At 39.7% G+C, this 15551-nt stretch overlaps 1 protein-coding gene across 9 annotated transcripts in view; it reads right to left on the bottom strand.

Annotated features, from left to right (window-relative positions):
• Nucleotides 1–330: 330 nt before the first annotated feature.
• The window catches only part of OMA1 (OMA1 zinc metallopeptidase), a 32157-nt gene continuing 16936 nt past the window's right edge, over nt 331–15551 (bottom strand). For 7 of the 9 annotated variants that reach the window (XM_043553153.1, XM_037906760.2, XM_043553156.1 and 4 more), the window contains exons 8-9: nt 13141–13290; nt 331–3580 (exon numbers count right to left, since the gene is read on the bottom strand). In XM_043553153.1, coding sequence (XP_043409088.1) covers nt 3356–3580; nt 13141–13290 — 375 coding nt within the window. In that variant the 3' untranslated portion in view covers nt 331–3355. Of the gene's footprint in view, nt 3581–8512; nt 8602–12934; nt 13005–13140; nt 13291–15551 lie in introns of all 9 variants that reach the window. The other 2 variants (XR_006292776.1, XM_043553157.1) reach the window with 2 other exon arrangements.

Raw genomic sequence — 15551 nt, 5'->3', positions numbered from 1 at the left:
AAAACAAAATGCATTTTTAGCAAGTACTTTGCTTTGGTTTCTCAGTATTTATAAATATTTCACATCAAAATAGGTATTATTTAAAACAAGCCAAACGTGACAAAATAAAAAGTTATAATAAAAATAGCTTCTTGTAAGACTGACTTGGGTGCATGTCTCCTGCTTGTCAAATTTCTCAACACTCCTGGTAAGGTAAATGCATAATAAATTTAGTATTGTGTAGAAGGTAGAAACATTTTTACCAATGTGTCTTAATTTTACATGCTACACTCTTCCTCCTGTGACAACATTCATCTTTCAGTACTGAGTTCCTTTCTCTTGAATTCCAACTTCTTTCTTTCACTGAAGTCTACTAAACTATCCAATTGCAGCACAAGGGTTTTACAGCTAGTTAGAAATTGGTACTTGCAATATTTTCCTTAGTGGAAGTATATTTTAAAATTAACTCCACAGGGATTTAGAATTACAGTTTCTTTAACAAATAAAAGAAAAAGGGCCAGTGTAGATTTTGCTCAAGGCTCTTGGACCTTTGGAAAACAACATCTTTTAATTTCATCTATTTTTGTATGGGCAAGAAAGTATTTTAAATTTAAACAAAAATTCTACAGGGGTTTAGGCAAATGCAGTGTATAGGTTTTAGAAAGCACTTAGACACGAGGCAAACAAGAGGCAGACTCAAGAGACACAGGCTTTGGACATCCTAATTCTTTATGCAAAAATGAAGAAATCTTTTAAAAGCACTTGACAAAGTATTAGAATAGGATCAATGTGCAAAATACAGATGTAGATTTTGAACACCTCGACTTCAGATGCTGGTTCAGGCTCATCTTTTTATGATAAGCAAGGCATTTATACACAGGAATTTAAAGAACTCTTACCTATTGAATACCAGAATTTGTATCTCAAACATTCACCAACATAACACTTAAGCCACCTAAAATGGACCAATAAAGTAGAAATACGATAGTTCTGTAGCTTATTTACTATGCATTTTTAAATATAAATGTATGAACTCTATAAAAAAGTTCTCTAGGTTCTCCCTCATCTTCCTTGACATAAAATCATGTTGTATGTCAATCAGAAGGACTGGATAACAAAATAAGCTTTGACACTGTGGTGGGAGGGAAAAAGCATAGGGGTCTTGACTATACAGTTTAAGTTATAAAATCCACAGGGAAATCTAAATGGTGTGTTTTTCTGTTTACCTTCAGATGACAATGTCCAAATGCCTTAACACATTGCTGAACATCTGTTACATAAACTCCTGTCACAAAGAATAAAAATGGATGGATGGATGGATAATGGTCAGGCTGGACCTTCTGCCTGTTGCCAGTGGCGTCTTGCATACAAATTTAAAAATAGCTTGCAAGTAATATGCAGTCAATCTAAAAATACATAATCTGGCCTAGAAAACATCAGCGCAGTCAACCTTGCCCATATATCCCCTTCACCCCCAAACAGAGATGTTAGATGGCTCAAAGGACCCAAGTGCTTTGGGTTAAGTCAGCAAATAAACTATTGTTCACAAACTCTTTATCAGACTCTGTGCTTACAACCAGTGCTGAATACGGTCTTTTCAAAAAAGTTTGCGTTCCAACGAAACTAAAAGAAATTGTGCTTTGTGTGGTACATTCTAAAATTTCAGTTCTCCCCTTTATTATAAACAAGAACATTCAAATTCTATCTGTACCATGATATGATGCACATTGTCAAACATCCTAATAAAATCCTGCAGTTTTCCCACTTACCACATAGGAAAGCATCAGTAATTTTCTTCTTGAACTTTAATAAAAAATGATACAAAACAATACATATAGTTAGATCATACATTTCAATCAGTAAAAGAAAGGGATTTCTTCCTCTTCTGTTCACTGTATCATTCTTTTAGTTCAGTAAGATTAGCACACTATATTTTCATGAATTGGAAAGCAAGAGCCTATCAACCAGCTGAAAATAAACATGATGTGCTGGCTGTGCTTCATGGAAGGCCTAGCTAAAGGGAGGAAAGGTCAGTCCATCATCAAAGAACAAAGAAAAAATAAATTTGTAGCAGGGAGCTTCTTGGGGAGGGGATTCTTAGCGTCAAATTACAATGCTCTATCTGATTCTGGACTTTTTCCTAACCTCATCAAATGAGGCTGCACAGCCTGCTAGTTTAACTCCCAGGCTGGCAAGGAAACGAAGGAAGATTGGCTCCCCAAACTTACATGAGTTGAAGCAACAGAGAAATCTTCTGCCTTCCACCTATATAAACCCTGATGAGGGGCTCCTCAAATCAAGTTTGACATTAGGGACGCCCAAGTAGGTTAGCCAATGAGGGGAGGTCACATTCCTCTATTCAATCTGAGAAGCTCCCTGTACAATGGGGCAGAGGCATAGCCTCATACTTTCCCAAACTTCATTTTGGTGGCATCTCCTTCTTTACCTGATCAACTCCAAACAAGGCCTTGCACTGGGAACTGCACTCATCATCCATTCTTCCCCCAGCAACTCCTAGTAATCATCTCCCCAGTACGAGGGACAAACTTGAGAGACAGACTTCTAAACTAGCATTAGATAGCAGTTTCCTAAGGAGAAATAAACTTTCAAAGGTGCATCCTCTGTATAGCTTAGAAGTTTCATAGGATTTGACCACTTAATTTATAGAGTACCAATCACTAATATTCAAGCGCTGATCTGTCCAGACCAGCTGCCTCTAAAACGAATCTGGCCTTTGAAGAAGCATCTTGATTGTTTAAAGAGACACCATTTTAAGCAATCACTTGCAAAATAGCCCAGTGCTACAAGTGACAGTTCTTACTATTTTTAAAAGGAAAAAGATTCCCTTGCATATTTTCTGACTTCACTTTTCAATACAATTCTGCACAAACCTTTTGGATTGCTTTGAAGTGAAATGGTGAAACAACCCGTATTCTAAAGTGCCTTTAAAAGATATTAAATAAGAAAAATCCCAGCAGAAAACCATCCAATTAGGCCATTTTATTGCTTCTTTTCTATTTGTGCGAATGGATTGTACAGAGATTTTTGCCCCACAACTGAAGTGATTTATGTTTAGCATCCCTTCTTGAATAAAAGTCTCAACTCCAATACATGCTCTCTTGTATGTGGGGAGAGTTCCTCATTGCTCTGACTGGGAGATCACCACAAGTTTGGGAACACAGAATACTGGTGGCTTGATCTACATTGTGATACAGAGAAATAAGTTTCCTACAATTGATTTTCGGCTCCATGGAAGTACAAACATGATTTGTAGCTGTCTGTCCATTTTATCATCCCAAAAGGATCAAAAGTCTTGCAGGAAAAAAATCTGTTCAGTGAACTGTTTGTAAAGTTTTTCAGGTGAATGTTTTTCCCTTCAGTTTGTCGGTTCCTTTTTAACTGCAAAATTTATTGGAATCTTTTCCTCCTTTTGAGCAGAAGGAAAGTCCACTTTTGGCTTTGCAAGATCATGCTCAGTAGCATTCTGGCCTTCTTTATCCTTAGATGCTTCCAGAAGATGCTGCATGTTAAGTTTGAAAATGAGGCGAGGGTCTGGTCCAGGAAGAGAGGGGCAATTGCAGCTCTCTCTTATTTTAAGCGCCTATGAAAACAAGCAGAAGAAATCAAATCAACTTACTAAAATACTGTTGTAGGTAAAAACAATTTTGGAGCATGCAGTTTAGTGCATGACAGTCAGTCCCTTAGCTTTCCAGTATGAATTGTATTTGCTAGTTATATGTTGGTGACTTCAGTATTATGTCTATATACATATTATCTGACAATTTATCGAGGGAAAGCAAGACTCGGGACAGAAGAGCCATTAATATGGTAAAAGATACTGTTTCTAAGGAGAATGTTTTCTCAGCCAGCTCCATGAAGAATGGATACTTTAAGAGGCATGGTACCATGGTGTTAACTCTATACAGCATTGAAAATCCACAAAACTCCTGTAATTTAACAAAACAATGTAAAGTCATAATACATTCTAATATTTAGTACCGATCATTATCATGGCCACTTTCATATCTGCTGTTAAATGTTTCTTAGCCTTACTGAAAGAAAGCAGAACACACACTTGATGGGCAAATGACCATCCAGTTGCATTTTTAATCCTTGCATCAGAAAGTTTATTCCCTTTTTGTTTTATTCCATTCGTCCCGATTCTCTTCCTAATCTCATGTTGCAGAAGAGTTCTTGTCAGAGTTTCCTTGAGCTACTTACAGCTAAATGCTGCCCTAGCCATTGGGAGGGGTGTTATGGGGAAACTACAGAAAATAGTGGCTTAGACCCAGAGTGAGAGAAGAGAAAGTTCATACTGCAGATCCTTTAAAAAAAAAAATTCACCCTTGGGTTAGGTATGCTACAGACTAGAATAGCCACATTCACTTTTGCAATGTGAAGTGTATGTATGTGGACACAGCGGCTTGTCCTCCTCCCTCACCTACCTAGTTCAGTAGATATACTGCCCTGCTACTAACATAGTGAGCAAGGGCTGCCTTATATGATTCCTTATATACCTACAGGGAGGGAAGGATTTACCTCAATTTGAAATTCATTCAGATCCCTCCAATAGAGGCAGTACATACAGATGACTTCTGCAGTTTTTAAAAGAAAAGTCCAACCTAATAGCTACTTTTACAAAGAGGTTCTGAAACCATGTTTTTCTAATGAAAATCCTTTTAGTGCAATAAACTGATATCTCTGGAACTAGCTTAGAAACAAATGGAAATTTAATAGCTCCAACTGGCCTTTAGAAAAAGGCACATTCCAGAGACATGACAAGTGTTTCTCATCTGTGCTATCTGATAGTTTCTGGTTGAAATATAGTGTCTGAATCATCACAAACACAACGTTGGGCTTAGGGCTTCACAGACTCCTCTCAGTTATATGTTTTTATTTAATAAAAGAAAGTTAAGTTCAACATTTGTTGTTTTGCAAGCTAATCATCCAAATGTTCCCTAAATTTTATCATACATATCAACCCAGTTCTGCTTCAGTAACCAATCAATTTCAAAACTGATATTTATAATGACAGACTAAGAGTTTTCTCTTGTTCTCTTGCAGAACATAAGCTGCTGCAAGACTACATTAATGTCAAGCAGCATTATTCAAGGCAAGTAGAAATATAAAGATTTACGTTGTATCTTGAAAAGGGCAACGTAATCCTCTTTAAATTAATTTAGCAGTTTTAAATCTCTGGTTTTCTTGGCTATGTAATGCCTATCTTCCTTCCTTGGGTTCACTTATCTAAAATATAGGAGTTAACAACATCAAGAGTTACATGCAATATTCTTACCCTGCAGAGGCCTCTGCTTTCTTATTACACAAAGCAGCTGGAGGAAGCTGGAGGTGCCTGATTAAAACACACCAATTCATAGTCCATAAAAAACAAAATGAAGTCTACTGTTATGACGTTGAAAGGCTATGTTTAGCATAGGCCTCCCTGTTAAAGACAGAGCTGCATCCACATTCTAGTGAGTGAGTGATTTTTGCAATGATTTTGCATGTGGATATTTATCCTTGGCACAGAGGATCCAGTTCTATTTAGTGGGTGCTCTTTCCTAAGCTCAGTTGGCTCCTGCTATTTTTTTTTAATGCAAATAATGTACTCAATGCAGCAGAATCATTAAAATGTTCAAGAAGCCTACAATGTATTCTTTCTGAAAGATAAAGCCTCCCAATGCCTACCTTCAATATCACTTTCATAACTTCTATTCTAATAATTTGGGGTTGCTCAAGAAACTCCATTTCCACCATCCAATCCAGCTAATTTAGTTGTAAGGATTGTGCATAGACATTCCTAATTAAAGGCATACAATTTACCACTGTGATTACCTCAGGCGGCCTTACTAACGGACTGACAATGACAGTGGTACCCAGTGATCTGACAGTCCTTTTAATGCAAAGTATTATTTATTAGACCAATTGCATTTCAGAGAAAATCAGTTCTTAAAACAATCAAACAGACTGTACACATATCTAGGTATGAAACCATCTTCCACATGGGAATCCTGGTAGGCATAATTCTCCTACAGACCACCAAGGCCTCTGGGGTCAGTTCATTCCCTTAGCTCAAACCATTCTCTCCCTCAGCCTCAGGGAGAGAGTTCTTTAAGAGCTGTTTAGTCCTTTTGATCACCCCATACTGTCCCTCTTCCCCAAGACCAAATCACATTTTAATTGATTACAGCCCTTTGATCTGTTAGGTTATGTTTACATAACTTCTGTAAGCGAGCCTCCCAGTCTGGGTCAACAGTTTCAGGCTAGCCAGGCTCTCCCTAGTGCTCAAATAGCTGTGCAGAGAGCACTTTGAAGTTGCAGCTTGGGCTGAAGCTTGGCCTCTGAAGGGGGAGAGGGGGGACGTGTTTGAGAGCCCAAGATGCAACATCGAAGTGCTGCCAACTATTATTTTTAGAGCACTAGCATGAGCCCCGCTAGCATGAGTCTGTTGACCGAGCTAGGGCGCTCGCTTCTGTGGACTGTGTAGACATACCCCTATTTCACAGCCTTGGCAAAACAAGGCATATGACTTGCTGGAGGCAGAATGTAAGATCCACAAAACCGGATTGTTTTTCAAGTGTGCATGGAGAGCGGAGAGTGTCCTTTCCTGGGGTCACTCCCTTTTTGGCAACAGTCCTCCTGGAATAAAAGCAGTCTAAGTGTGCAATAAACATTTCATTACTCCAGTGTAATACAGTCTCTCTCAATAACTATGTTACACAGCTCCATGGCTGTCACAACCACCTTTAAAGGGAAAGCTGCAGAAAAAGATGTGTCCAAGTTGCTTTAGCATTTTCATCATAGATTGAAAGGTTTTCACCCGCAGTTGGATACAATGACATTCCAGGGGAGGCGGGTGAAAGAAAATAACCTTTTTTCTAATATGTTTTCTAAAACTATCATCTCTCAAAACAGCGCTCTTGTAACAGCCTATTTGTTCTGGGCCTGAAGTAGACACTCGTGTGTGTGTCAGGTCTAAGTACAGTATTCTCTCTCTCTCTCTCATTTAGAAAATGTTACTGTCAAGCTTGTTAACTTCATAAAATGTAGAGGCCAATTCAATTACACTAGCTAGTAAAATATTTGCCTTTATTTCATGTCACAGACAAAATGAAATCCTGAAAATGAACAGTGCTTGTATAGTATATACACAGGGCTTGTACATATTTTCTTGTACTTCACGTTTACCTTTATGTTCAAATAATCTGTTTGCTATAGTTGAGAACCCTAAATAATTACAAATTCACAAGCATGAGTCACTTATGCATTCCAAATCTGATTTTACTAAACTCACAAGATTGAGAAAAGAGGATTGGGGTGGGGTGAGGAAGGGGGGAAAAAAAAAAAACTTGCACAGAATTACATATCCCTCCAAGAGACTGTTCTGTATCCAAGGACTGTGCGCAGTATGGCAGCTCAAAAAGAGGGCAAATATAATGGATATTAGACAAATTGGTCACCAAAACATAGAACACTGAAGTTTGTGTTGCAGAATCAAGCTTCCAATTTTATTACTTGGAAATTTAAAGTTAATTTAAATAAAATACATGTTATAGGTTTTGAATATTTATATTTGGAGTTCTACATTTCAGATGCAATTTTCATGTTGGGTTACAGTACTAGTTCTCTAAACTACCCTCATAATAATAGAAGCAGCTATAAGACCCAGATCCCATCCTGCTCAAAGGCAAGTTATGATGTACATATTCAAAATGCTGTACTGTGTCATCATGTGAAGTATTTTGAAATGGTTATACTATTAAATGACAAAAGGTTGATGTATGTATCTGTTCTCCAATTTTCCATATAAGCATTCTAGTTACTATTATAATTTACGTTAATGATTAGGCTACATACTTTAAGTATCCTAAGCATAACAGATAATTCTAAGTATATAAAACAAACTTTACCATGAAATTATTTACAGATTAAAAAAAAAACAGTTCTAATGGCTCCTTTTGTCAGTCTGTATGCAGCTGGTTTGCACTAATAGTTGTCTTACTATCTTAGAAAGTAACAAAATCATTCAAGTTAATAGCAAACAATGTAGGTTTTTGGGCCTTAAAAGATACAGTAAGCAATTCTAGACTAAGAATGATCAATTCCAGATTTCTAGTACTAAAGACATTTCATTCCCTGAGATAGCTTTGGATCACATCATTGTAAAGTGCAATGTCATCATCTAAAGAAAAACCTTTCCTATGGTACGATGAGAATGCAGAGCAATTTATTGTTGTCTTGCTCAGAAAGTATGCTAAGAAACACAGTAACATTATCAAAGTGTCCTTTAAAATTAACTGTTTTCTTTCACTGCCATTTGGTTGTCTGGAAAAAAATTTCTAATCTGAATGGTTGAGTAGTAGGTAACAATTGGCAGGGTCACTTTAGTTGAGGTACCATCAAAAAATGAATACAGATATAGAGTTCACCATCCCCATTTTGAATTTTGCCTACTCCCAGTATAACTGATAGTATATTTTCTCTTTAGCCTCATGTTACCATAACAAATAAACCTTCCAAGAGATTTACTCACACACTTTCCCAGTAGTGTATCTTGTTTTCCATTGCTTGTTGTATGAACAATACTCAGCATATCATATGGACACCTGTAGTGCGGCAATGCTGCAACAAGAAGCTGTTGCTGGTAAATAAAACCTGGCTTTAATAGACTAGCACTGAAAACAACATTCCCATTTTTCTTCTAGCTCCTCACACAGTTCTCTAGATTGGGGAGAAACGGGCACCAGCTCAAACAGAACCAATTATTACCTCTACCTATAATTCTTTCTAGCTGTTGTGCATCAGCTCCACTTATCCACTGAACTCTTCTCGAGGGCACAAAGCCCTTACTCCTGCTTCCCCACCCCACTCCACGCATGTTTGAGGTGAAATGCAAATTCTGCTCCTCTTCCTCAAATATCATCGGGGGAAGATGACTTCAAGACCTCCCCCACCCAACCTGCCTGATGGCTGCTCTTTTCAGGGGTTGGGGAAAGCAGGAAGGGTTACTCCACCTGGCAAACTACAAGAGATCAAGCAGTGATAAAATAAATGCCAACGCTCTCCAAGGGCATAAGAAAACTTTTTTTGCTCTTAGATTTTAATGTCCTGCACCAGACTAAGCAGTAATTCACTACCAGCCTGCAAGCCTTCAGGTATGTTAGCAACAAGAAGAAAGTCAAGGAAAGTGTGGGCCCTTTACTGAATGAGGGAGGCAACCTAGTGACAGAGGATGTGGAGAAAGCTAATGAACTCAATGTCTTTTTTGCCTCTGTCTTCATGAACAAGGTCAGCTTCCAGACTACTGCACTGGGCAGCACAGCATGGGGAGGAGGTGACCAGCCCTCTGTGGAGAAAGAAGTGGTTCGGGACTATTTAGAAAAGCTGGAAGAGCACAAGTCCATTGGGCCGGATGCGCTGCATCCGAGAGTGCTAAAGGAGTTGGCGGATGTGATTGCAGAGCCATTGGCCATTATCTTTGAAAACTCATGGCAATCGGGGGAGGTCCCGGACGACTGGAAAAAGGCTAATGTAGTGCCCATCTTTAAAAAAGGGAAGGAGGAGGATCCTGGGAACTACAGGCCAGTCAGCCACACCTCAGTCCCTGGAAAAATCATGGAGCAGGTCCTCAAGGAATCCATTCTGAAGCACTTAGAGGAGAGGAAAGTGATCAGGGTCAGCATGGATTCACCAAGGGCAAGTCATGCTTGACTCATCTAATTGCCTTCTATGACAAAATAACTGGCTCTGTGGATGAGGGGAAAGCGGTGGACGTGTTGTTCCTTGACTTTAGCAAAGCTTTTGACACGGTCTCCCACAGTATTCTTGCCAGCAAGTTAAAGAAGTATGGGCTGGATGAATGGACTATAAGGTGGATAGAAAGCTGGCTAGATTGTCAGGCTCAACGGGTAGTGATCAATGGCTTCATGTCTAGTTGGCAGCCAGTATCAAGTGGAGTGCCCCAAGGGTCGGTCCTCAGGCCGGTTTTGTTCAATATCTTCATAAATGATCTGGAGGATGGTGTGGATTGCACCCTCAGCAAGTTTGCAGATGACACTAAACTGGGAGGAGAGGCAGATACGCTGGAGGGTAGGGATAGGATACAGAGTGACCTAGACAAATTAGAGGATTGGGCCAAAAGAAATCTGATGAGGTTCAACAAGAACAAGTGCAGAGTCCTGAACTTAGGACGGAAGAACCCCATGCACTGCTACAGACTAGGGACCGAACGGCTCGGCAGCAGTTCTGCAGAAAAGGACCTAGGGGTTACAGTGGACGAGAAGCTGGATATGAGTCAACAGCGTGCCCTTGTTGCCAGGAAGGCCAATGGCATTTTGGGATGTATACGTAAGGGCATTGCCAGCAGATCGAGGGACGTGATCATCCCCTCTATTTGATATTGGTGAGGCCTCATCTGGAGTACTGTGTCCAGTTTTGGGACCCACACTATAAAAAGGATGTGGAAAAATTGGAAAGAGTCCAGTGGAGGGCAACAAAAATGATTAGGGGACTGGAACACATGACTTATGAGGAGAGGCTGAGGGAACTGGGATTGTTTAGTCTGCGGAAGAGAAGAATGAGGGGGGATTTGATACTGCTTTCAACTACCTGAAAGGGAGTTCCAAAGAGGATGGATCTAGACTGTTCTCAGTGGTACCTGATGACAGAACAAGGAGTAATAGTCTCAAGTTGCAGTGGGGAGGTTTAGGTTGGATATTAGGAAAAACTTTTTCACTAGGAGGGTGGTGAAACACTGGAATGTGTTACCTCAGGAGGTGGTGGAATCTCCTTCCTTAGATATTTTTAAGGTCAGGCTTGACAAAGCCCTGGCTGGGATGATTTAGTTGGGGATTGGTCCTGCTTTGAGCAGGGGGTTGGACTAGATGACCTCCTGAGGTCCCTTCCAACCCTGATATTTTATGAAGCCAGCTGGTACTTGTATTTAAAAAATAAAAAATCATGATCTCTGTTCCTTTGGTACTGATCTATCTATAATGAGGGCTCCAAGAACACCGTACACATCTTCACTTTCCACTTCAGCCACTGTGACAGGATTTTATAACATTCCTATTAAAATCTGCTCACAACTTAAAGACCACAGAGCTATTTTGGTGAAGCAGGGTAGGTTATTTTGAAAAGAAGCTGTCTAGATATCCTTCAATCTCCCACCCGCAACCACTATTTTGGCTTATGCCATCATTTAGCACACTACTTGCACTTTCTCCAATTGAAAGAAAGTCTTCTCTTTCTGAAAGTTCTATAGAAACAGAGTATTTTTATGATCCCCAGGCTAATAAATCTCCAATAGTCAGAGCTTGGCAGCAGGAAAAGATTGCAAGTGATAGCTAGCTAGTTGTACAAAATATGCAGCAATCACTTGTTCTGGGATGAAGTAGTAAGTTTCAAAAAGCAGCTCATTTTGTTGGAAAAAGAGGAGTTGTGACTGGAATAGATTTGCTGCTGCAAAGGGTAACAGCAGACAGAAAGCCTTTACTTAGCTTTAAAAAATGCCCTATGTAATTATCTATATTTCTGGAGAAAGAGGACCCTGTTTGATAATGGAACACAAGCCTAGATCACTCAGAACAGAACTGTTTTCAACTACAATGCTGACACCTGGGTAATGGGGGCTTTCTGGTTCAGCCACCAATGGTTGGGTAATTGAGCAAATTAAGAGGATCCGCAAGCAGTTACCTACTTGGCATTCCTATTAGAGGACATTTGAAAGAAAGAACAAAAAGCAGACTCCAGATGGATGGGCAATTGTGAGAATTAGCTCCATTTCCTTAGAGTGGGGTAGAACTGGCTCTCTAATGTGATGAAACAGCTAAAGAGAACTAAAAACAAAAGCAAGCTGCAAAATCTACAGAGGCCCATGATTACTATGGATATTAACAGGTTTCAGAGTAACAGCCGTGTTAGTCTGTATTCGCAAAAAGAAAAGGAGTACTTGTGGCACCTTAGCGACTAACCAATTTATTTGAGCATAAGCTTTCGTGAGCTACAGCTCACTTCACAGGATGCATACTGTGGAAAGTGTAGAAGATCTTTTATACACACAAAGTATGAAAAAATACCTCCCCCCACCCCAGACCTGGATTTGTGCTGGTAATGGCCCAACTTGATTATCATACACATTGTAAGGAGACTGATCACTTTAGATAAGCTGTTGCCAGCAGGAGAGTGGGGTGGGGGGAGGTATTTTTTCATGCTTTGTGTGTATAAAAGATCTTCTACACTTTCCACAGTATGCATCCGATGAAGTGAGCTGTAGCTCACGAAAGCTTATGCTCAAATAAATTGGTTAGTCTCTAAGGTGCCACAAGTACTCCTTTTCTTTTTATGGATATTAAGAAACCTTTTACTGGGGATCTGACATCACTCTTAGGCAAAGCTGTTCATGCCCTCTTCAGTGAGAGAAAATGGGGAAGCATGGCTTACTCTGTGTGATAACCTAGGTCCTGGGACTTGTAGCTAAAGGAAGTGGAAACAAGAGAACTCAGACTTTGTCTACACGAGCACTTTTGTTGGTAAAGCTTTTATCAGTCGGGGTAACAAAGGTTCACCGACAAAAGCGCCAGCGTGAACAGCACTATGTTGGCAGGAGACACTCTCCTGCCAACATAGCTACTGTGCTCATTAGGGGTGGTTTAATTATGCCAGGAGGAGAGCTCTCTCCTGCTGGAATAAAGGGGCTACACAGGAGACCTTACAGCAGCGCAGCAATACATCCGTGCTACTGTAAGGTCTGTAGTGCAGACAAAGCCTTAGTGTCCCAACCTGATTTCTGGTTTCCAGCACAGGTACAAGATGCCACAGAAGACCTAAGTTACTTTGTCAAGCCTGTATTTATTAAAGGGAAGAGCCATTAACAAAACAAAAATGTTAAATCTTAATCACAATGTACATTTCATCTAAAGATAGTTGAGAAGCCTACAGAGTAATTACACTTTACCTATGCTGCTTTAATTTTTCTTCACCTAATGGAAGTCCTGAGTAGGTTAGTATTTTATAATGGAATGTTTCTGCAAGGAAAAAGGGCAAGATAAATGTGATGCTATGAAATTAGCCCATAAATCAACACTAAAGTAACGTTCTAACAACCTTTTGCCGGGGGGGGGGGAGGAGGAGACGACACTTCTCTCAACATTCTCTGCTCACCTCTGGTATAAGCCGGTCCAAGTGTTCAGCTCTGTTTTCATGAGAAGGGTGTGTGGAGAGCCATTCTGGTAATTTACGCTGCCCTTGAATGGTCTCTACTAATTCCATCTGCTGCCAAAACACAGTGCTTGCTCTTACATCCACACAAGCCTAAAAGTAAAAAGGAAATATCACTGTACTATAATTCTAAATTAGAATAATTTTAAATTAGAATTTCTCCAAAGCTCCTTTGACTGCATCCCTCACATGAACATAAGAATGGCCATACTTGGTCACACCAGTGGTCCATCTAACTCAGTAGCCTGTCTTCCAACAGTGGCCAATACCAGATGCTTCAGAGGGAACGAACAGAACAGGCAATCATCCAGTGATCCATCCCCTATCATCCACTCCCAGCTTTCACAAACAGAGGCTAGGAACACTCAGAGGGTAGGGTTGCATCCCTGACCATCTTGGCTAATAGCCATTGATGGAGCTATCCTCCATGAACTTATCCAGTTCTTTTTTTGAATCCTGTTACAGTTTTGGCCTTCACACCATCCCCTGGCAATGAGTTCCAAAGGCTGACTGTGTGTTGTATGAAGAAGTACTTCCTTTTGTTTGTTTTAAACCTGCTGCCTATTAATTTCATTGGATGACCCCTGATTCTTGTGTTACGTGAATGAGTAAATAACACTTCCTTATTCACTTTCTCCACACCCGTCATGATTTTATTGACTTATCTCTGTCATCTCTTTTCTAGGCTGAACAGTCCATCTTTTTAATCTCTCCTCCTAAGAAGTTATTTCACATGCCTAATCATTTTTGTTGTCCTTCTCTGCACCTTTTCCAATTCTACTATATCTTTTTTGAGATGGGGTGACAAGAACTGCACGCAGTATTCAACATTCTGTGGTACAGTTAGGGTACATGGACTAGAACAAATGCTGAAACTTTAAGAGAAAAAATTAAACTACTTCACTAGGAGCCGGAAAATGGACAGGTGGGAATGTCAGATCATGCTCAGTGAGCCAGATTCAACCCTGATGTTAACTACAGGGGGGGAAAAAAAAGAAAAACAGTTACAGAAAAGATGAGAAGTCTCTCAGGACTGAAGACTGGTACACTTCAAGGACACACTGGGCCCAATACTTCATTCACACCTGTGTAACTCATTGACTTTGATAGAATTACTCCTAAATTACACAGAGTTAGTGAGAGGGGAACCAGGCACAGAAATGGTTAATCAGAAAAAGAAGTTATTCTATATTTCACTTTGTTTTAATTTACCATAAACAGCTCTGCACTCTTTTTTCTTTTAGTAACAGTTGCTACGCATAATACCTCAGAAGAACAAATTAATCACCCTCACAGATTCACACAAATCTACAGAGAGAAGGTCGCTTTTTCCACCTCAGTACTTGTGAAAACAGCAACCACCAGAATGCCCTTAGAGAAAGCTCAGAGACTGGGGAGAATTTCTGCAGGAGAATGAAGGGAAGGTGTAACACCCAATTTTTTGGCCTTCTACTCAGAGGACCTTCTGCTGTGCTATTTCTAGTGCTTGTGACAATAGGAATGACTTTGAAGTACAGGTAACCTGCCGTATCAAACATGACCATGCTAATTCTTTTTTTTTTTTTTTTAATTTCCCACCCCAGAAAAACAGCATCCAAAAGGTATGTCACCGATGAGGTGCAGAGGGATAAGATTCACCAACCAAAGAAGTAAAAAACCCAACAGCCACATCTTTCACAGTAATCTAGATGCCAGCCTGAATAGTTTATAAGATAAGGGTTGAAGTTTGCCTCGCGTTATGACTGGGCAAATTTAAAATGCCTCAATAAGCAGAGCTACTGCTGCATCACTGGCATAATTTGTCATATACTCTGAAATACAGCAAACTGCACAAGTGGCAGCAGAGTAAATGTTCATGCTTTAGAGAAAGATGAATGCCATGTACTATGGAAAATGAAAGGATTATTTTTCCTGTAAATTTGGGAATAATTTTTTTGTTTTTGTAATGACTTTATGAGAAACAGAAGTGAAACAACACTGTATATGAAACAGGCAAAGTGTGCACATGTGTACGGTGGATAACAATTATGTTAGTGAAAGGAATGCCATCTGGTTTAAGCACCTGACCTTGGGAATACTTTACACAGCAGTATGACGATAATGAAGGAACTGTGGTAACAGTTGCAATAAAGAAGGGATGGAAACAGAGTTACCAGAAAACTACTTCCACAAAAAGCTGCAGCAAGGAAATCTATTATTTATATTGTGATAACACAATGCCTAGGAACTCCGATCATCATAAAAAGCCTGATGAAAAAATCTTAAGTTTATGTGCAGTCAGAGGTCTTAACACCTAGCTAATTTGGGGCATACCCATACTATACTATCAGTTTGTTAAAGTGTCCTGGAGTGTA

Source organism: Chelonia mydas, chromosome 8, assembly GCF_015237465.2.
Source record: "Chelonia mydas isolate rCheMyd1 chromosome 8, rCheMyd1.pri.v2, whole genome shotgun sequence".
Classification (NCBI taxonomy): domain Eukaryota; kingdom Metazoa; phylum Chordata; order Testudines; family Cheloniidae; genus Chelonia; species Chelonia mydas.
Note: the sequence above shows the minus strand (reverse complement) of the source record. Positions and strands in the feature narration are given on the sequence as shown.